The sequence below is a fragment of the Rhea pennata genome, chromosome 17 (assembly GCF_028389875.1).
Source record: "Rhea pennata isolate bPtePen1 chromosome 17, bPtePen1.pri, whole genome shotgun sequence".
Classification (NCBI taxonomy): Eukaryota; Metazoa; Chordata; class Aves; order Rheiformes; family Rheidae; genus Rhea; species Rhea pennata.
The window spans coordinates 11,359,990-11,382,445 of NC_084679.1; the positions used below are offsets into that span (position 1 = coordinate 11,359,990).

At 46.9% G+C, this 22,456-nt stretch overlaps 1 protein-coding gene across 1 annotated transcript; it reads right to left on the bottom strand.

Annotated features, from left to right (window-relative positions):
- Positions 1-1,873: 1,873 nt before the first annotated feature.
- On the bottom strand, positions 1,874-22,456 carry GGT1 (gamma-glutamyltransferase 1). The gene is made up of 13 exons (XM_062590098.1): positions 22,408-22,456; positions 13,105-13,272; positions 12,346-12,473; positions 12,016-12,105; positions 11,006-11,198; positions 9,683-9,840; positions 8,683-8,832; positions 8,017-8,153; positions 7,042-7,226; positions 6,086-6,213; positions 5,143-5,255; positions 3,084-3,197; positions 1,874-2,017 (listed from the first exon to the last, which is right to left on the bottom strand). Exons 2-13 carry the CDS (start codon positions 13,266-13,268, stop codon positions 1,874-1,876), a joined length of 1,704 nt encoding a protein of 567 aa, XP_062446082.1. The 5' UTR covers positions 13,269-13,272; positions 22,408-22,456.

A 22,456-nucleotide genomic window follows, 5' to 3' on the forward strand; every position in this document is an offset into this window, starting at 1 on the left:
GTTTTGTTAAGCTTATTTTGCTATGCAATACTTTTGTTTATTTCCCAGACCTCGCTCAGCCAAGAAAAAGTTCAGCCAATCCCAATCATTTGGCAAACAGTCCTAAGTCCAAAGGGCCAGATATTTCCAACTAATAACAGCTGATGAGGTTTCTTACGTGACTTTGTATATACATATCCCAAATTGCCTCACAAACTGGATTTGAACCCCAACCTGCCAGGCATCTATCCTGGAATTACAAGAAATCAAAAAGTCAAATTCACAGTTCAGAGATAAAAGGATACAAGTTTGGCCCCAAATCATTCTCATTCATCTAGAAACACAATGTCCCTATATTCCTCGCAATCACTGTCCTAACTGTACCTAACACAGCAGCAACAGCACAGGGAAAAAAGAGCACAGAGCACATCTCAGACTATTTTTGGCAAAAGCAATTCATCCAGCAGGAGTGATATACACTAATATATATCCCAAAGTCATCACCCTTTGATTTATGAATAATCTAGCTATTGCTTTATGGCTTGAAATCAGACTCTCCCCAATTCCAGAAACTACTCAGAAAGAGAGGGTGCTCAAAGCCTAGAATTTCAGCCTTTCATTTTCTTATCAACGCATTCTGAATTTTCACGTTCTTATAAACTAACGGGAAGTTTCAGTGAGCCAAATAGATAAGGTCAGTTGCAAAGACCTCTAGAGCTCCACCAGATCCTAGAATACTCAGTAAAGTTCAACTCAACTCAAAGATCAAAACTAAGTTTATTTACTGTGAGATACTAGTCCATAGTGGTAGGCAAACACCTCACCCCCTCAACATGTCGGTGCAGAACACTTAGCTGTCCCATGTCAGAAACGGATTTCTATGACGCCATTAATTGCCTGATTAATGGTAGCTCACCTCCAAACTAGAGAAGCTATAGCATGTACCCTCTTATAGGTTTCATTTCCTCAGACTCCTTGGTACATCAGGCCTGGCGTGGCAAGAGGGAAACTGGAGAAAACCAAGCTTGTTCTGGATGTTTTTTTTTTTTTTTTTTTTTTTTTTTTTTTTTAAAAAAACTCATAGCTTCATGAAAGGTGTGATCAAAGGAGAAAAAAATCTCAGGAGAGCCTCTCATGCAAACTCTCACAGTCCCTTCTAGAAGTATCAACTGTGCAGGCAAGAAAAATGTGTGACGCTTTATTTATTTAAATTGTGCTAAGAGTTTTACAGGTAGCATCTATCTTCCCTTTAGACCTTCTCAACAGATATATAGATATGTGTAAAAAAAAAAAAGTTTGAACCCACTTTTCCAGCTACACTCTCATCACCAATAAGCAACTTCTGAAGTGAAAAAAGCAGAAAAATCCTTTGTTAAAAGCGGTGAGTTTGTGAGGGTTTATCCCAGTCTAGTGTTGAGGTTCCTGTAATGGCACAGAGTTATTAGTTTGTAATTTGGAAGACTCAGTCCCCAGAGCCCTCTGACTCTTATCTACTCAACAGAAATAAAACATCTCTAGCAGTGACGAGGACATTCCCATTAGCTGAAGCTGTGGAAGGAAAACAGTTCCTGCAGCTTGGGTGAGCTGGACCTTCTTCAGAAACATGGGATGGAGATGAGGCAGGAAACAAAAGCAGAACAGACTCTTCAAGTAGGTATTGCATGTCCTTGTAGACATGCCCTTCTTAGCATACTGCTCTACCACGAGGCACTTCGGTAATGGCTGTTGAGAACATCAGTCCCGGCTCTGTCAATAGAATCACAGGTAAATTTGTTCTCATTCCTGTGAGAAGTCCCTGAGTTGCAGACTTTAAGGATCTTCCCCCAAACACATCTCAGTGTCACTAGATCACTGAAAAAAAAGGGGGGGGGGTTGGGGAGGGAGCTGAGCCAGGTCAGTAGCCTGCAGGGAAGCCACCTTTCCGGGAATCAGAGGCTGCAGCCCATCCATCAGCTGTTCTGAGAACGGCCTGCACAATCGCACTGCTGCTCATCCATGTGGTATTATGTCTTCTCTTCTTTAGTTCTTCTTCTATACCCTGGAATAAAAAGGCACATGAGTACAACAGGAGAGAGAAAAACTGCATATGTGCTGCTGTCTGTGACCTGCATCCACCATGACTGCCCAAGCGTATGGTCTCTGTATTAGGTAGGTCCCCTGAAGATATATACTGTCCCTCTCCTTTTTCTGCTTTCTGGGATGCTTTGCTTTGAAGTGGAGTTGAGAAGATGTCACATCTGTGGTGTTCAGTGTGGACTAGCAGTACTATTCCTGAGTCCCAGAGCCTCACATATTCAGATAGTGACAGCCAGGACTGATAGATCCTATTTAGGGGTAGGACACAGGACTTTTAGAGAGCAAGGCATCCTACTCAGTGCAGGCACATGTCTTAAGGTAATTACTAAGAAGCTTATTTTAGCTCGAGATGAAGGAGAATCTTTGAGCTATTTTGATGAAAAAAAAGTTGGCTTGTCTAGGAGTGTTTTTGCTAATGAGAGACATGGGATAAGATGTGTGCAAAGACCACATCTGCCTCAGGCCTCCAAAATCCTTAATACTGCGGGGTGGGGAGAAGTTGCCAGCTCAGGGGAGTGGTACCCAGAGCATGACAGATCCTGGCATCAGGTCACAGACCAACAGGCAGTTCTACAGAGACCTTTACTGTGGGAGTATTTTCAGGCTTGTTCTCAGCTCCCCATGTGCCCCCTCTTTTGCTATCACTGTGCCAGCTCTTCGGGGATTCATCAGGAGGCCGTACAATAGGACAAGAGCTTCCTGAGGGTCACTTGATCCAGACTACTCGGATGCTTCAGGCCCTGATATGGTTCACTGTACAGTGAGTCCTTTGAGCTAAACAACACCTAGAAGATAAATACTGTCACTTCCAGATGTAGCTTGCGCTTGAACACGCTAGGCCTTAAAGTAGATTTACACTCTGAACAGTTATTGTGGTCCTATGCTGGACCTGTGCCAGCTTTAATACCTCTAACCTAGGAACATTTAGCAAGGTGTCATGATTTGCTGCAAGCACAAGCCTTCCCAACACGGTGAGCCCATCACCAATCAAAGAGCACGTGCACGCCCCAACCTCAAGCCAGACAAACCTCCTCTATTTCCTGCTCCAGCTCAGTGATACTGGGAAACAGCTGATCATGAATTCTGGGCTCTTCCACTGCTTTCTTGACATCATAACCAAACCAGAGGGAATTGATGATCGCCTAAGAAAGGCAAAATACCTTAATTTTAGTTATTTGCCTCTGAAGAGATCTGACCCCAGCAGCACAGGCAGGGATTTCTGAAGGATGTCTACCAAGACATACCAAAAAATATTATTTCTTGTTCATGCTCCTTCTAATTCACCCTCCTGGCTAAGCAAAACACAGATACCTTGCAGCAGTTCAGCTTGCACATGCTCAGGAGTATTCCCACAGAAGATGCCATCAGTGGTTGCAATTAACATAGCAAAAGAATCAGATCCCCAGGCTGTTGTGGCTGATGAAGCCAGAATTGGCTTATCTGGATGCACAACAGTCACCTCAGTGCAAACACACAGCTACTGCTTCCTGCTACTGTACAATCAGTTTCCTTAAACCTAGATCATCCCCACTTGCTTAAATTGCAGGTTGGAGTTGCTGGCAGGTGAAAACAGCCTCAGGATCAAGTGCTCTGAACCCTGCTTGAGGCAACTTTTGCAAAGACTGCTCTCCTGCCTCAGCCAGAGAGCAGGATCCAGCCTGGAGCTCAGAACTGCTGTGTCGCTAGCGTTAGTGTGCGGCCCCCCACCAAACCCAGCAGTGCACAGAAGTCACGCATAAGGAGCGGGGGAGATGAACAGTGGGGACTGCAGGAGCATGAAATACCATAGCTTCAGCTGGAGACCAGCCTCAGCCCAGCGCTGCCGAGTCTTCAGGCAGCAGCTAGAAAACCCTGCCTGGCTCAGCACTCAGAGGGGCTGCCCACAGCCAGGCCAGACACTAGTGTCCAAGCCATGCCCTCTGCTCCACAGGGCCCATGAACTGGTGGTAAAGAAGTGGTGCTCAGGAAGGAGACAGCTTCCTTCTGCAATCGCTTTTGGTCTAGCTGGACCTTCAGGTAGCTGCCACAGCAGTTCTCAGAGAGCTTACCTTCTCTGCATTACTTTCGTTCATCCACCTACTGCTTGGGAGAGTGGTTGAGCTTCCTCTGATTTACTGCTGAGAAGGCCAAAGTAGAAATTAATTGCTGCACCCCTCATTGTCCTGGGGTCAGGATCTGACTCTGAGTCAGATCTGTCCCATGCCAGCAAAAGATGCAGGCCTGAGGGGCTCCTCAGGGATAAGGAGACAGGACACTATTAGCAGGACCTTGAGGGCTTTCTACTTGGAAGTGAGCTGTGTGGCAATGTAGAAGGAGAAATCTGGGGATATGTAAGGAGGCAGTGACATCCAATTCCCTTTGTGTTAGGAAAGAGACCATTTCTGGAGTGGGTCACATTTTACCATCACCCTGGAAAACTGGAAAGGTTTGAAAGAGCAACAAGCAAACAAGAATAAGCAGCCTTAGCAACCACATCTAAAACAGGAGCATCTACTACAGTCACCCAGCCCTGAGATCCTTTGGAACAATTTATACCGTGCCCATTTCAGCTCCTTTTTAAATTCCTCGTGCACACAGGACAGATGTGGGCATCAACTTCCTCTTTCAGGATAAAACTGGTTTAATTACACATGTTCAGCTCTCAAATACTGTATGAGGAGGAAGGAGGCAGTGGTCAGTGTTAAGAAACAGTCTGTTTTGTCATTCCAGAAGTGAGAAAAGTTTATAATTTCAGATGGGAATGGCTCTAAACTAGACAAAGACTAGTTTGCAGACATCTAGGGGACAGAAGTCAAAACTAGACTGAAGTCACGCAAGTCTCCTCCTGCAAGTAGTGGGAAGAACTTGCCAAAAGGAAAAAAAGAGTCACTGAAGGAAGCAGTTTAGTAGGAGACCAGTGAAGACCTCGGGGTTAGAGGGTCTGGTCCTCAGAAAACCAGACCAAATGCTCCCTCCTAGCCATCAGGCCTGCAGGGAGCAGTGGCCTTGGTCACATCACAGAGACTCAAGCTCCTTATCCCAAACCCTGCCTCTCCAAAACTTGTGTTGCCTCATCCCTATGCCCAGCATGCCCATATCATCACATACCAGTGCCGTGGCTGTGGTTATTTTTGTTCCTCCAGAAGCACCAACCACCATTCTGACCTGTTTCGTTTTATCCACCACGATAGAGGGGCACATGGAGGACAATGGCTGTTTACCTGTTGGGGACACAGATGTGACAGAGGCTCAGCCTCCCACTGGCACCTTACAAAATGCTGGCTTCTGCTCCCTGCCCAAACCCAGAGCCCCAGTAGCCACCTAACTGACTCAGTTCATACAAGCCTTGCTCAGCCCTTGAGGTCCCAATCCCCCCCTGCACCCACCTCCTCCTCCTTCCTGCAGGGCAAAGCTTAGCCCCAGGCCTTTGTGCAGACGTGGACGTTGCCTGCCTGCCGCATCCTGGCTGAGGCTGCCTCTGATTCAGCTGCCTCCCCATCCTTTCATTCCTCTGCCCCTGGCTGAAGCGCAGTGTGCAGGAGGTGGCAAAACAGTCAGCCCACTTCACTTGCAGGCTGATTTCATTGCTGCTGAAGTGGGCTTGGTGCTCAAGTAGGGTACGCAAGTGATCCGTTCAGAGCTGCCCTACAAGCAGCACAGGGAGAAGGATGGGTAGTGCCATCTAACGCTCTGCAGTGAGCTTCTCCTGCTTCCTCTCTTGCAAGACAATTAGAAGAAACCTCTTGCAGCCCCAAGGCATTTTACTTGACATGCCCCAGGCTCCCTAGGAAAGGATATCAGGCTGCAGAAAAGCAGCATGTCCAGGAGTTTTCCTTTAGATGGCCTCTCCTTCTTCAGGATGCTCCCGGAGCAGCCAGTTGTGCACTTTCAGCAGGGATGCCAGGGGCCTCACTTTCACCCCTCCACCCCTGCAGACAGCCCCAGATCTGTGCCTGATTGCAGACATGCGGCAGCCTGGCTCGCAGACACCACAGCACTAGTATGCAAGACACAGCAACAAGACTGAGTTGGGAAGGCAGTTTACAGCTACCTGGTGCTATGAAGTTTGCTGGAGAAGGAGGGATCCCAAATCCATTGATTATGTTAGGTGAGCTGAAGTCATCCATCTCATCATTAAATATGATTCCACTCACGTTGGATCGTATATTGGAGCCAAAGCTAAACAAAACAAGTTGGCACAGAAATGTCAAAACAAGAGCAAATCCAGCATGAGCTTCTGGTGAATTACTGCAGCGCGAAACCTGGGTTTTAACGGGAGTAACTCTCCACTCCTTCCTGCTATGAAGGGCACTGTCACCTTATGGAGAAAGGAAGCAGTTTATACCCTGAGCACTAGCTACACGAAGAGGAAAGACAACCCAGAGCCCTGCTGTATAGCTCCCTGCAAGGGCCCCAAGGGGAAAAAAAAAACAGCAGAGCAGCTAAATACAATCAACTCTCCTTGTCACTGAGAAATGGTGCACTTCATTTAAAGGCAGCACAGCTCAAAGGCTGGGACATTTTGGGAACAATTGGGGTTTTGCTTAGATGTGTCAAGCTGGAGAGATTTACTGTGAACAAAGCCTTTAGCCTCCCCCCCACCCGCCAGCTTCTGAACACAGAACAGAGCTCTTCCTGACAGCACTCAGAGCCAAACACTGCACTTCTAGGCCAGCTGTATTAGCTCAAATTTCTTCCAGATGCCTGGGAAATCAGAGCCTGCAGTAATAGCACACTTATGAGAAGATCCAGATGCTCTGGATGTCTCCATGATGGATGACCCCAACATGAGAGAGGACCGTAGTTCACATATCTTGGCCTCTGACCCAACCACACAGGGCTCAGCATTAAGAACTGACCTGCAAGCTCAGCAGGAGAAGCGCCGTCAGCAGTGCTACCCATCATTGCCCCACTACAGAGATACCAGCTCACTGATGTTTTATACCAACCACAGAACCACTTGGAAGACAGTAGAGGCCTACACAGAAGTAACATCTGAGCTCGTACTATTGGTTGATGGTGCTGGTGGCGGACACAGCGCTGCCATCATCGGCCACAACGGAGAGGTGGGATGTACCAGCATCGGCTGCAGTGTGATACACTGGCTCGTAGTAGTCAATTGGATGGGAGATGTCTGTGATTTTTCTCCGGAGACTATCCGCATAGAACTCAGATGTCATATTTTTGATCGCCTGCCAGAGAAATCCAGTGCAGTTACTTGGCAGATTAAGTTTAAGAGACATGTAGTTACAAGGCTGATGTCCAGTACTTCAGACCACAAGAGTGGCAAGTCCCAGCAATGAGACTATGGATTTCCAGTGGGAGTTTTCCTCCTTCTTGAAAGGTGGACATGTTACCAAAGAGCATTTTAAGCAGTCACAGAAGCAGCTACTACAGTGCATCCCTTTGCGCGGGACGTTAATCAACATCCATCATTGTAGATCTATGGAAAGCTATCCTCAACACTGCAGTAGGGTGTATGCAAACAGTATCACATTTGCTTCGGAGACGAGAGAAGAGGAATAAGATTAAGAGGATTAGACCAAGGCAAGCCCTGACAATTGCTCTGTAAGTTGCAAGTTTGTGTCCACCAAGCAAGGCTCTGCTCAGGTCCTGCTGCTTTTGGAGAGTCACAGAAATAAGAGCACAAATTGCAGAGTCAGGAGAAGTAGAGTTCCTGCCTCAGCCCTTCACGTCCAGTGGTCCATTTACTACAGGCAGGACTGTGTTCAGAGAGCCACAAGGGTGCTGTGAATATCATCTAGTGTATGAGGCTGCAAACACTGTTAATTTACATCTCCTCACAGCTCAGCCATAAATCACTGCCATAGGACCTGGTGTTTTAATTCAGAGATGCATTTCAGTGCCTGCCAACAGCAGGTGGTATGGAGCATCCCTGACAACGCTTAGTCACTCACAAACTTGAAGCCACGTTCCAATCAACACTGGTACTGCAGAAGGAAAAAAGCTTTTGCCAGTTACCTCTTCGATGTTAATAAATTTTGGATCTCCTAGTAAAGTCCTCTTGGCGTAGGCAAAGCGAAAGGCCTCCACAATGCGGTGGTAAGTCAGACCTTTCTCCTCCAGGGTTTTGATGCTGTCAACAGAGAAATTATATCCTGGCAACAGAAGACAAGCCATTGTGAACACAAATGAAGATACATGGTCAAGGGGCTGCTAACAAAACTGTATCAAATGGGATCATCCTGAAGCCAATCGTTAGAGATGCAGGGACTGCACTGTCCTAACCTCCACATGGAGAACATATGGAGAGCTCTGGCAGCTTTCAGCTCTGTGGGAATCAGCAGCACAATTTGCACTCGGGGAGGTGTTTTCCAAAAAAGCTTCCAGTACAAGTTAGTTTCCACCTATGCAGGCATTGGGGAAGTGCCCCACTCAGGAGAACATGTTTCCCCTTCACACCTGTGTTTCACATACCGAGGACACATCCCTGAGTTTACAGCAGAAGAGGAACATTTCTGTTTCTCTGGTCCTTTCTGGGGCTTCAGACACCCATGAGGAACAGCACTGCTGTTCTTCACCCTCCGGAGCGTTAGTGAGGTCCAGCTCCCAAAACAAAAGGACAGTTGTCCTTGGAGCTCTCCGAGCTCCTGCTGCCTGCAAGACACCGCTCAGCGGTACTCTCACCTTTCAGTATGTTGAAAATGAGTGCTAGCACTGGGCCACTCAGGGGGGCACTGGGCGTGTAGAGGGTAAACTCCCCCAGGGTGATGTTTATAGGGTTTTCAATCACTGTTGCGTTATAATCCCGCAGGTCCTCCATCGTGACAATGCCCCCTAGAAGAGAGAAGAAAACTATAGGTGTGGGTTTGTGTGATCTCCAGGGGGAAGAGGAGATAATATTCCATCACAGCAAGGACAGGATGGGACACAGACAAATCCAAACGGTCGCGAGGTAAAGAGCAAGGACGGGTGCACAGGAGATTATTATTTTTTTTCCTAATAGGCTAGCTGAGCCTCAGCTGGATCTAAGCTTGAAGCTGGGCCTATCTATAGCAGCAAAAAATCTGGTGATCCATTTATTTCTACAGAGGACACCAGTAACATTAGGGAACAGAATGACCCTAAGAATCCTGTTTACAGAAGCAAGATGCAGCTTTTGGGTGCAGATGCTTTGTGCTACCCCACAAGCAGAGTAATTTGTGCCTTCCATTGCTTTTCTTATCAGAAAGGGGAAGACAGTAATTAAGCTCAAATAAAAACAGTAACTGCAGCTAGGCAATGCCAGCTAGGAAGGATAGGATACTGCCATCTAGTGGCATCCAGAGGTTAAAAAAAAATCTTACTACAGGAGCATGTGTTGTTTCAAGTTGCTGGATTCAGGCTCTGTAGATGGCAGGTATCCACTATACTATAGCAAGTCTATGCATTTCTGAATAGGTTACATTGTACAGAAATGCACAGTATGCACTATGCATTTCTGACTAAATTTGAAATACATCCATTAAAGCTCTAAGTGTTAACAGCTTCTCTTGAGCATCCTGTTGCCACAGATCTCAGAGGCAGCATTTCAGGCAGTAGATTTGACCCGTTTCCGAGGGTTCTGCAGGCCTCATGCTCATCCCGGGGTGCTGAGCTGCAGCAGTCACATCCCTCAGGCTGTTTTGGACAGTGTCCCGTTTCTCACCTACACTCTTGATGTCAGCGATGATCTGTTTTGCCAGTGTTCCTGTGTAAAAGGCATCTGCTCCCTCGTTGGCTATAGTCTCATACGTATTGGCTAGTTTAGGCATCTTGATGACATCGCCCTCATGCAGAATTTTTCCTCCTCTGCAGAACACTTCACTAATGGAGAAAGGAGATTGAGAAAATCAGATCTGAGATGTAAGTTCAAAACTACATGTGCTTGTATCAGCTGACACAGTATTTGACTGTTCACGCTGGAGGCTCCCTGGAGAGAAGAGGAACTGCCTGAGCCATGCCACCTGGGTCCTGACCACATGTGCTAGGACATACAAGCAAGCAGTGGCTTCTGACATGGGATTCCATATTGCTCAGTATTTGCTTAGTGAAACCAGAAGGAGGGAGCGTCGATCTCTGTCACCAAGGCAGGCTACCCTCCCCAGCCCCAAGAGGCCTGTGAGGGGCCATAGTCCTTGAACTTGAGTCAATTCAGACTACAGACCATGAAGCTATGAGGTTCAAAGCTTCCAGTGAGTCCAGGAAAATGCACTTTGATCCTCACTTGTCAGAGCATTTTGAAGTATACACAGTTCCACCTCTGGCTCCCTTACCATGGATCACGGATGTGATACTTTGGCCCTCCACACACAAGTGCAGGAGATAGGCCCAGGATGTCCATCCCAATTGGGTTGCAAAACAACCTGTAGCTAGCAGAGATTTTAAGGAACAAGAAAGGATTAAGCATAATCTCCAGGAGGGCTGAACATGGACACTATGAGTTGAACTGTAAGAGGAAATGGAGGAGCACTTGAAACCCTTTATGTTCATAGTCATTGCCAGAGAGGGTGGTCAGAGGCATTTGCTCCAGGAAAGCTGGCTCCAGGATAAGAGATGACCCAGATTTCTGCAGCCTGAGAGCAGAGGAGATGTTCAAGGAGATGAACATAGTCTGCAACTGCCCCAAATGCAAGTCAGATCAGCTTAGTGTACTTACAGCATCAGAAAAGGCTGGAGATTCAGACAGACACATTGCCATCTGACAAAGCTAGCCTGGCACGTACTCAAGTTCCACCTCTGCCCAGACAAATGGATCTTAAGAGGAGAATTTATCTCCCTTTAAAAAGTCAGGACTGAACTTTCCTGAAATTGGCCACATAATTTAGTGACTCTGAGTAGCTAGAATAGCATCAGTAGGGTACAGCAAGTACAGACACTGGAGGGGAGGGAGAGTCCTCACGGACACCACGTTACACAAACACAGACGCTCTTCATTTGGGTGCAGGAACCCCAAAATTCCCATGCCCAGAACAGCAACTGTTCTACCTACCACAGTGAAGGATTGCTTTCAATTGACTTCTTTTTTGATTTGAGGGCTGCTCCAAGGCCTTTCCCAACTGGGAACCCTTCTCTTGCCAACTTGATGCTGGGCAGAAACAGATCTTTCCATGCTAATTTGCCATGACGTTTGTGAGCCAATTCATAGCCACGAATTTCTCCTGGAACTGCAATGGACAGTCCTCCTGGAGCCGACAAGGGACGTGTTAGCATACAACATGGAGAAAAAACAAATAAACAATAAAACAAAGCCAAAAAAGCAAATAATGGAGTAGGAGGTAAAGCAGGACTTATCTGTTGGCTTCGTTTTTAGGCAGGGATCCTGCATACAACACTAACGGAATTATTCTGGGTGATACTCAGGTCTACATATTCTGGACTGTGGAAGCACCTCTGCCCCCTTGCTGGTTACTCAGAGTTTTGATCCTTTCTCCTACAGCAGGCTCTGTACCAGAGCAAAGCTGCTCAGCTCACAGAAGCTATTATAGCTGCCTGCAGTTTCTAATCCTCCAGAAGAGGCACACGCTACAGCAGGAGGGCACAGACTATTGTATGTGCTTAAGCCAAAAGCTTCGTTGCAGCCTTCTGACAGCAACTGCAATGGGCTGATTGCTACACTGCACTGTGATTGTAGGAGGAGGAGGAGATTATTGCAGCAGCTTGCTTCAATCCTGTTTCTATCAGCATCTCACAGAAGTTCAACACACTTCTCAGAGCCCCTCCAAGACGCTTTCCTCTGTTACACGAATGACCAGGAGAAGTGATTAGGATTTCTTTCTATTTTTGATTAAGAAATACCTCCCTGAAAGGGAATTACTGCTTCTTCTCTAAAGCTTCTTAATCAGTTTGGTTCCGTCGGTTTAAAGTCACCACAAAAGGTATTTAGGGAGGACTCTTGAACAGACAAGAGCTACGGAGATCCACAGAGCTTCATTCAAAGAGGTGGAAATGAAAATTGGCAGATATGAGTCTCCCAGAGCAGTGAAACAGCCTTTGCCATACCTTTCTGAGAGATCTCTGTGTTGTTCCCAAACATGTCTGACGTTGCTTTTTTTGGAGCCACCTCTCTTGCATTAATGATTTCCACTTTCCCTTTAAAGACAGAGCAAGAAAGATGGTTGTTTTAGCTTTGGGTTTCAGCACACAGACATTCTCTGCTGAAGGGGTCTGACCACTGGGAGCCAGTTTCTTTGCAGTTGTTTTGAGGACAGCCTGTTCCCAGAGAGGCTGGGAGGGCCAGTCTTCACCTAGGTAGGATAAACCACCCCTCTTTGTTTTAGATACAGCAACAATTCTGCAACTCTTCCAGCCCCACGTGACCCTGTCCCTTACCTGTGCTGCTGTAGATGGTAAAGAAGAGGCCCCCTCCAATGCCCATGCTGTGAGCATTCATGAGTCCTACACAGAGCAGAGCTGCAATTGCTGCATCCACTGCTGATCCTCCTTGCTGAAGGATGTCCCTGTGCGACAGAAAAGAGGCATCTTACAGTGACGTGCTGCAGTGTTTCAGTGCAACCATCGTGTCAGAGCAGATGCAACAGATCTCTCATGCACATTTTTCTACACCGTGTCTATAGGATCCTCACAAGTGGGGAGTTTTAGCTTCTGTCACCTTAGAGAACAGATCCTGACAGTCTAGGTGCAGATCAGATCAGCCCTCATTAAAGAGGCATCTAGCCTAGCCTGAAAACATGGAGATGGGTCAAAACACACTTACGGGAACTGACATCCAAGATGAATTTGCTACATGTGCAAAATGACAATTCTCCAAGGAGGTCGAAATCTGCAGCTCTTGCATCTAAAACTGGAGGACAGCTTGACAAATAGATTTTTAAAAGGAGCTTGAAAAGCATCATTCCCACTGCTTCTATGCCTGGGGAATCTTTGCCCACTCTACTGTCTTTGAGTGACTGCAGTAATATTGGTCAGGCACAGTAAGAACCCAGATTTTATTCTGGCCTCCTCATACCACAAGAACATTAGATAGTATTTGTGCTGTGCAATTGCCAGAGCTGCACTTGGACACCAGAGGAAACAGAACAGTTTTGTCTTGTGCAAGAGCTAGAGAGTCACAACAGAATTGTCAAGTACCTTCCAATTATTGAGCACTGCCCCGCATCTGTAGCCACAGCTGCCCTCTTGTAGATATGCATGTCCCATGAGTCACGGCGCAGCCCGAAGAAGAGCCCCAAGAATAAGATGAGCCCCAGCAGGGCCACAGACAGGGCTCCGACCAGCACACAGTGCTTCTTCATCTTCCTGGAGGAAGAGACAGGATGATCAACCTTGGTGTTTCTGGGCTACATGTGAACTGGCAAGCAGATGATCAGGCACAAGCAGTCTTCCTATCTATCTTCTTTCAGATCCACTGTTTCTCCCCCCAGCAACAACCATCTCCCCTGCACATGGAAGGGAGGTTTGAGAAAGAACAGCCAGAGGGTGGAAGACCAGTTCTGGCCTGACCAGTTATGTCAGGGTGACATCTGCTTTTGAAACAAGGAGCATCAGGAGGAGAGATGTTCCTAAGGGAAGCAAGCACCTTGCTACCACTACCTTTCCATGGCAGTAGGACAATTGCTTTCTGTGACTTTACACTCTGAGGATTCTAGATGCTCAACAAACATTTAAGTAGTGGGTAAGATCACTGGCCATCCTCTTGCTGCAGTGCTTGCAAGGAGAGAGGCCTAGTGTCAGGCTGAATTTGATCCAGTTCCCAAATCAAATCAGCAAGGCCGTCAGAGGCAGAACCCCCCCCCTCCAGCACATGCTGGCAAGCACTTTGTGTGATGCGGTCAAGGGCCACGTCCTGTCTATGCTCTAGAGGCATTTGCCAGATGTGCAGCCACCGAGAGCATTGAGCTTTTCCTTCCTTCCTTCTTACCCAACATACAACTTCTTCCCACCTTTCCAGCCCTTGCTTTTTAGCAGCTTTCCATGCAGTTCTGAGCTGCTGGCACTGAACAGCCACCTCTTCCCCCTAGACCTCTCACTGAGTGGTTCTTCCAAGTATCTCCTCACTCAGATACACATCAAGATCTTTTGTAAGGGTGCTGCTACCACCATTTACCTGTCCCCATGCCAGCACTGTGCAGGATGGCCATTCTACCCGCTCCAAAGCTTTTACCATCTTCCCCTTTACCCATTACTGGCATTCCATTTTCAGAGTGATTTACTTCAGCAAACACTTCAGGGACTCCTAGAAGCCCATCAGTAACAACTCTGAAGTGTTAGAGAAAGAACAGCAAAAAGGCCCCAAACCAGCAGCTACCACTAAACCTGTTCTGTAGCATGCAAATAATTCCATACACCAAAAAAGCAGCAGTTTCATAGGCAAGACAGGAAATCCAAGAAATAGAACATAATTGATATTAGTAATAACTCAGGTCATATTCAGTGGAGCATTTCAGAGCTTTAGCTTCATATAACCTTTCAAATGCTATCCCTGTGAAGGAGTCCCTGTCCAGGAGGTTGTCACTGATGAGTGCAACACAAGCCTTCAGTCACTAGCGAGCCACCTTGGCCAACCTATTTGGCTCACCCAGTGTGAGCACAGCACCTCTTCCTATACAAGGTCCCTTGGCAGAGCACCTTTCCAATAAGTTTGCCACTTCTAGAAGGTGACGTCCAGTGCTCGCATCTCCCTGCTTCCCAGTGCTGCACACAGCCACCTTGAGCCTTACCTGTGCTCTCGGGCTACATGGTGTTACTGTTCACCTGTAGGTCAGCACAGGATGCCACAGAGCTCTGCCACAAGTTTATTCCAGACATACACCAGAATCAGTCAAGAGCTATTGGAGGGATGGAGAGTCATTGCCACTTTGCTGAGACTGATTTTTCATGAAATACAGCTTGAACACCTATTCTTTGACCCATTTCCTTTCCCATTACAGGACTGTTTGAGCAGAAAGACCCAGAGTCATCATACCACCTTCAGGGACTGATTTCCCCCTGCATAGTGCAGCTTATGGTTTTGATCACTGTACTTGTGCAATAGCCAAGATGCCCTTTACCTCACCGAAGCATCTGCTGTCCTCAGAGACAAGCCAATCCATGGCATTGTGGGTGAAAAGCAGAGCCACCACTCCCACTCTCCGTGGATACTCAACGGCCCAAAGCAGAGCAAACGCTAACAGTCAGAGTAGCTTTTGGTGCCTTGCTGCAGCAGCACACCCGGGACTAGGGAGCAGCGAGTGTGCCAGCACTGAGCTAGCTAGAGGACAGCCAGACTGAAATGCTTCTCAGAGGGAGGAGAATAGCAAGCACTGCCCCCCTCAGCCTCACCCCCACTCCTGGAGAAATAGCCATTTGCTATCCAAGCCCTGTATCTGTGTCAGCACTAAGGATGTCTATCTCCAAGTAATACAGCTCAAATCAGAATGTAAATCTACTGCATGTCCTGTTCCATATTTAATTTCAGCTGGGGGCAGTGAAAGGTAAATGGATGAAACCTGTTTCCAAGTTCAATGCTTGATTTACACTTAACTACTTTTTAGAGAGACCGGTGGCATGTTTGCAGAGCAGCGGCTGTGCAGGGAAACAGAGAAGCCTTTATATCTCCAACAATAGCTCGCACACAGCCTCAGACTGTAAAGACAGTTCTGTTAGTTGGCAGAGAGAGTCCAGCTTCAGCACTGGCCGTCTCCTCCAGGCTTTACAAGGAATGCCATGGCATCTTTTATCTGCGCCCCAGCCAGGCGGAAGGTACTTTTGTTTCATCTGAAGACACTGCTGGGCTGCACTGTGAGCCTAGGGTGACCCAAGCCCAGGAGCCAGTGCGTTAACCCGTAGGCTCCTGGCTGGGGGCTTGAGTCATCCTCCACCACAGTGCCTGCCTGGACACCAGCATGGAGCTACCACCTGGCCAGGCAGCAGTAGAAGAGAAGGGGAAGCCTCAGCACCACTGCGTGAATCTTTCATCTGTAGATCTAGATGATGCTTACAAACACCTCCCAGACCCATAAGGACTCAAGGGCCCAGCTGCTGGTGAGTGCACAGGCCTTGAAAAGGGCCTTCCAGCCCCCTTGTGCATCACACAGCTCTCAGGCAGCAACAAGTGCCTGGCTGCATGCAAGTAAGGGACAGCCAATTGCCACGTGCTGCTCCTGTGCTGCAGCACCCTATGGCATCTTCCTCCGGGACCGAGCAAGGCAAGACAGACTTGTGGGCCAGAAAATGTGAACACTCCTATTAGAAGTGCATCTGTGGCTGTTCTTGCTGGAGAAGCAGACATAAGAGCTGTAGGTCTGCAGCTTTCTCTTTCATGACAGCACAGAAAATAATCCTCTCTACCTTGGCCTCCAGTTAAATTCACATAAGCTCCTTGACCTCTTTTGGGTCCAGCCTTAGCAGGAGGCACCTCTTGCACAAACTTCCTGCCTTCCTAGCTGTGGCACAGCAAAGAGCCAAACAAGCATTTTGTTTGCCATGCAGCAATTAGGAGATAGCCCAGGGGCCTGCAGATATCTGTGCTATAGCCTACATTTCTATACTCACCCCCTGTCCCTGTCCTGCCCAAGTGTGTTATAGGAATGACCTCTGCTCAGAAGTCACATCTCTGCTACGATTTGTTTCTGGGCACGTTCAGAACAATTGTTTTGTGCCTGCTAACGGGCACAGGGCCCGAGGGAGGGAGGGAGCGCTCAAACTCCCCTGCCTGTTGTCTTCCGAGGTTGGTTTTAGCCTTCAGATCTTTGCCAAGTCCAGCCCTTTGGAAACCTGGTTAGTACTTCAGTTGCACAGTGCTGCTTGGCCATGGCAGTGGGCCTTCTAGAACAGCTGTAAGGGCATTAAAGACAGTACAACTACTTTTCTTCAAGGCCCAACAGCCGATGCTAACCAAGAAATTTAAAACTAAGCCTGATATTCTGTCTTAATTTATGTGGCAGAAGGGGAGAAACAACAAATGGAGTTACACCTGTATGTGCAACCCAAATGAGCTGTATTCAGATACATCACAGGCTTCACAAGCTTATCTAAACATGCCATTATTTTTGAATTAAAAGACCACCAAAAGAAGGGGGCAGCCTAGCATTAGGGGACACAGGGAGCTTGTACTAGATAAAACTAGAAACAAGAAGATACAGAAAGTACGCTGGTGCTGACCATGACTATTTCTGGTGAGGTTGGATGTGTTTTCACTCCCTCAGGTAGAAAAGCATGCAAGACTTGCTTGTTCTTCTGAGCTATCCATTTTGTAGCTTGTTTACACACCTCTTTTCTAACAGCTCTAAAATTTATTGCGACTCCTACTAACTCATAAGGTCTTTGCCTCTTTTCTGCTACAACTGGTTGTTAAACCTTCTGGGGCATATTATACCTGCTGCTCACATACCACATCCAAAGCTCAGGTCAGCCGTTCTGCATGAACCACTCCTCCATTGCACAATCCGCAAGTGTTTCATTCCAGCAGGCTAACGCATGCCCCAACCACCCAAAGGCCAGAGTATAAACACGTTACACAACAAGAATTGGGTAAAGATTACAGAGTTGTAACATCAAACCCACCTCCTACCTACCAAGTCAGAGTTCTCCAATTGCAATGGGGCCTTCACATCTCGCCACAAGTAGTCCTAGAGCAGAGGTGGGCAAGGAGCACAGGCTGCACGTACTTTTATTCTTGGACAGAACTGACATGGCTTTGATGGAACATTTCTACCAACTGACAGGTTTGAGTAAGCCCCAATGGCAGGGAGCTTTAACTTCATTCAAGATCACATTCTCTCCTGCTCTTCCTTGGCTTTATTAGAATAGACACCAGCTTCCTGGGCACTTTTCTCTTGAGAAGAGCCCCAGAAGGGCAGAGCTTGTTGCCTTATGTCCCATACTCCACACACACAGATCTGACCTTTCTATTCTCCGGTGCAGCCTTGCCCTGCAGTTTTTGCAGTAAGACAAGAAGCTAAGCCATTTGAGATTCCAATCTACAAGTTCATGTGCTAAATACTTTTCCCCTCAGGCCAGAAAAGTGCAGAAATCTCCTATCTGATACTGATCTTCATGGTGACTAGCAGGTGTTTTGCCTTAATTATTTCTGTTTTGTCCGCACAATGCTGTGTAGTGGCTCTGTTATTAACGACCACCTCTCCTTTTTAAGGAAATCACTCCTGAGTCTAGTCTTAAGCAGCTCTGTAGAAACTTGTGACTCAAATACTGAATTATCTTGAATTTAAAATAAGTGGGTATTTTAAGGCTACTTACTACATGCACTACATGGTGCAAATGCCATTTCCCCACACCTCCTCGCTAGCTCAGATTAAGCACCTGAGCACATCTGTGGTTATCTTAAGTAGAAAAGTGCTGCCATCTCCAGGTGGTCGCTTATCCTGACACCCCTCTCGAACCGAACAGCACCGGGGCGGTTCGCAGAGACGGGATCCGAAGCGCGTCCTAGGCTCAGCTGCCCGAAGGGACCGGGCTGCGGCCGCCCCTGGCAGGAGAACCCCATCTGCCAGCACGACCGCCTGCTCCGAGCCGCTCACAGCGCCGTCACCACTCACAGCCAAGCGCTGCCTTGAGCTGTGCCCGCCTCAGCTCCAGCAAGGCGGGACGCCTGTTCTGCACCCTCTGGCAGGGAGGATGGCAGAGCTGCCAGCTAGGGATGGAGAAACCCGTCCCCCTCACCACGTCTCACCGAGGCTTTTAAGCAACAATCCTGTGTGTCAGTTCACACCAAGCCTGGGAGGGCGTTTGCAGCTCAGAGGTGCATCTGGCATTGGGCAGCATAGCATAAACCCTTTGTAGCAACCCTGCTTCAAGGTGGTGAACTGCAAAAGCTACCTTTGAACTCTAAGGACTCGGTTACTAAAGCTTATGTCATTTCTGCTGTACGTGGCTTGCTGGAGACATCCGAGCCAGCTTTGCACTAATGCACTTCCCAAGGGCTGCATGCCCCCCTGAAAAAACATGGGCAAATCACAGCTTGCCTGAAATTGGGCACAGCAAGGATTCAAGCCCATGTCTCCCAAGCTCAGTCGCCAGACAGTAGGCTGTCCTGCAAAGGCAGGATGAAGCAGAGCTGCCAAGGTCCTGGCACCACTGCTAGATGCTATCTTTTGACTTATCAGGCAGGATCAATCAAGCAGTTAATGTCTCATTTCCAAGCCTCTCCAGTCCCTTTGCCCTGCTCCAACCTTTGATCCACCAGGTCTTTAATTATATCAGAAGGATGGCGGCTGCACTACGATGAACCATTAATAAACTTTCACCTCGTTCCAACAGGAAAAATTCTGGGGAACATTAGCTACGCTTCCTGTGCTTAAAGTTACCATCACTACTGCTATCCTGAATAGCAACAAAATGGAGTTCTGTTTAGCATTTACATTTGGTAAAAATCATTAATACAAAATGTAGTATTCCAGCCTTGAGATAGCGGGAAGGGATTTAGTGTGTGACCATCTTTCAAAGTGGACTTTCAAATCGCCCCTCAAGACATTGCATCAAGAGTGCAGGTTCCTTGAGCTGTATTGCTATCATGCAAGAAATCTTGAGCAAAAGGGAAGGCACTCTGGAAAGTAGGGACTGGTGCAGGAAACCATCTGCAGGCTCCAAAGGATTTGATATATCTACTGTTTCTACTGGCCAGGTTAAAATACGCCTTCAGTGTCCCAGTCCATATTCAGCTGGTAACATGTACTGCTCTCACCATATCTAATTTTGGTTATGAGACTCGCAATGCTCCATAAACAAGATTATCACAGGAACTCTGCCAATACAACCCATCTTCTGGGGAAGAGGAGGAGGAGAAAAAATTTAAGTGTCTGCCCACTGCCCCAAACTGAACTAACTCTTTCAGTCTTTCATACTTTCAATATTAAATAAGGCATGATTTTAGAGGAATTTAAGATACAATTGGCAAACTGAATCCTTCTTATATGTTACTAACCACACTAGTGTGATGGTACCAACTTTGATGCTTAATAGCAACTTGAGGGTCAAAAGTACATGCCTGAAGTAGGTTTAGGGAAGAGCAGAGTTCCCTGTCACTACATTTGCCTCCGGGAGAGCATGTGGCAGTAGGGAAAGGCAGCTAGCTGGCAGCTTCCCTGGTTAAAACTGTAGTTATCCAACTGTTGCTCTTTGCCCCCTTGTTGAAAGGCAAGTTTTATAACAGTGAGCCACCAAAAAAATCAAGCAAATTCCTATATCCTTGTTCAAGGGCAATGCAGTCTCATCTGTGGCATGTTCTTACCAGCACAGAGTTGAAACAAGTTGGACACTCCACAGCAAGTTACTCTTTCACTTATGCACAAGTAGAGCTAAGGATAAGGTCAGAAAGCTAAGAAACCTGAACTTAGTGCTTCTATGCACACGTTACATTATCTTGTTTCAGTGCTATGTAGTCTTTGGGAACTGCCACATATCTCTTAGTGTGATAGACAGTCTCGTTATAACTCAACTGTACACGTTTAATGAGCAAACCCCACCTACAGTTAATGCAGATGTAGCTCAGCCCATTAAAAAAAAATTCCTCCTGCAGGGCTTGCCATCTCTTTCTCCAGGTCATGTTCATGACATGGTCAACTTCAATGTTTTTTCCAATTTTTCTCCCCCAAAATTTTCATTCAGTATTACATCGAAATGCAAGCAGGGTGGGTTGCTCCCTTTGTCCCATCTGCTGAAGAAGCATATCAATCATAGAATTATGTAATCAGTAAGGTTGGCAGGGACCTCTGGAGATCATCTAGTCCAACCTCCCCGCTCAGCAGGGACACCTAGAGCATGTTAGACAGGGTTCCATCAGTGCATCAACCAATGCGTTCACTGCTCTTACAAGGAACTCTCAGAACCTGAATTGCATTACGCAACCTGAAGGCACTTCCGGGCATTTCTCTTTTTACTTCCTCCTCATCCTTTATTGGGAATTCCCATTTCTATCCCCACTTTGATAGAATTTCATGAAGTAACACCAGAAATTGTTGACAAGAGACCATGCCTCCTAGTCGTTCTCCTCCATTTTATGGCAGGAAATGCAATCCAAAGTCACTGTTTTCTGATATCATCATTAATGCATCATTGGAACAGACGTTGTTTTGAAATGTCCTCATTTTGCAGCTCAGCTGTTTTGTCAGGAGGAAGCCTTGCCCCTCTTAACATAACAATGCTGCAATTCAAAACCATGCAAACATCAGTATAAGATAACATCTTGAGTGCCCAGAACAGACGCATCTTAGTAAGCAGCAAAGACTTCTTCTCACTACACATTAAACAGAACAGAGATCGCAGTGAACACCAGCCTGCGGTATGCAAGCTGCGCAGAGCAGCACTGCGTTGCTGTTACCAGTATGCATCCTGGAGGAGATCAGTGCTGGGCATCCACAACTACCAATGATAGAGCTGCTCACACTACTTCCCAGTATGAACCGTGAAAGGTAACTGCTGTCTGGTGGCAAGTGACTACATGACACAGGACTTGGTAACTCTAAAAGATTACGTTACGCTTCACCTGTAATGCACCAAAGCAATTGCTCTGACCACCCCAGCTTTTCTGCCTCAATGCTTTTAGCAACTCCAGGGCTCTTCCTGGTCACAGCCAGTCATGGGCTACACCTGGCCAACTCCCTTTTCTTTTCCTAGTCTAAGGAAACGTTCTCATTGAAGGCACCATTGCACTGCTCTATGTAAGTGCATCCAGGATGATGGGGCCTCTTCTCCCAAGGAACGAGTACAATCTCTTGGTAACTTCTCCCTGCTTACCTCAGGGTGTTAAAGAAGCCTGAAACAGTCCTTGTCTCTAAGAAGGTCTCATTTTCTCGGCAATCCTCTAAACCACCCATTTACCAAGGCTGTACAAGGATGCCTCACTCACACCCTCAGCAAGCTTCAGAGCAAGTAATTATACCCCAGTAGCACTGATCAGCCACAGATTTCTGCTTGCTCCTTCCCATTAAATATAGCTGCACTGATAGCACTTTGCCTCAAGTGCCTCCCTTGGTAGGCAGGGCGCTAAGGCTGGAAAAGGGACAATAAAGTTGACCCAAAGGAGGGGATTAAGATGATGATTTTCTCTTGAGCTTTAGGGTTCAGGAGAGAGATGGAGTCCCACCATGGAAGCATGATCAGGCACAGCTAAATTTAACTTCTTTTTTTTTTTTTTTTTTTTTTTTAAAAAAAAAAAAAAAAAAGAAGTTATTTTTTAAATTAAACCCTGCAGCAGAAACACCAATGCAAAAAATTGAAGGGCAACATGCTGAAAAAGCCCTGGAAAACAAGTCATTAGAGGAGACCCCAAAGAGAAAAGAAACTTTAGAAAGCGGAAAAAGTTACCTGACCTGCAACGGATCAAGCTGACTAAGGGCAGGGACACAACATTCCACTAATGAAGCTGAAGACAAATAAGCAGAGGTATGTTCGCAGTCAAAACTCCTCCTAGCAAGAGTTGCTCCTGCTATAGTCTACCTGCTCAAAGAGGAAAGAACCACATGACCCCTACGCTCTCATTTTAAGA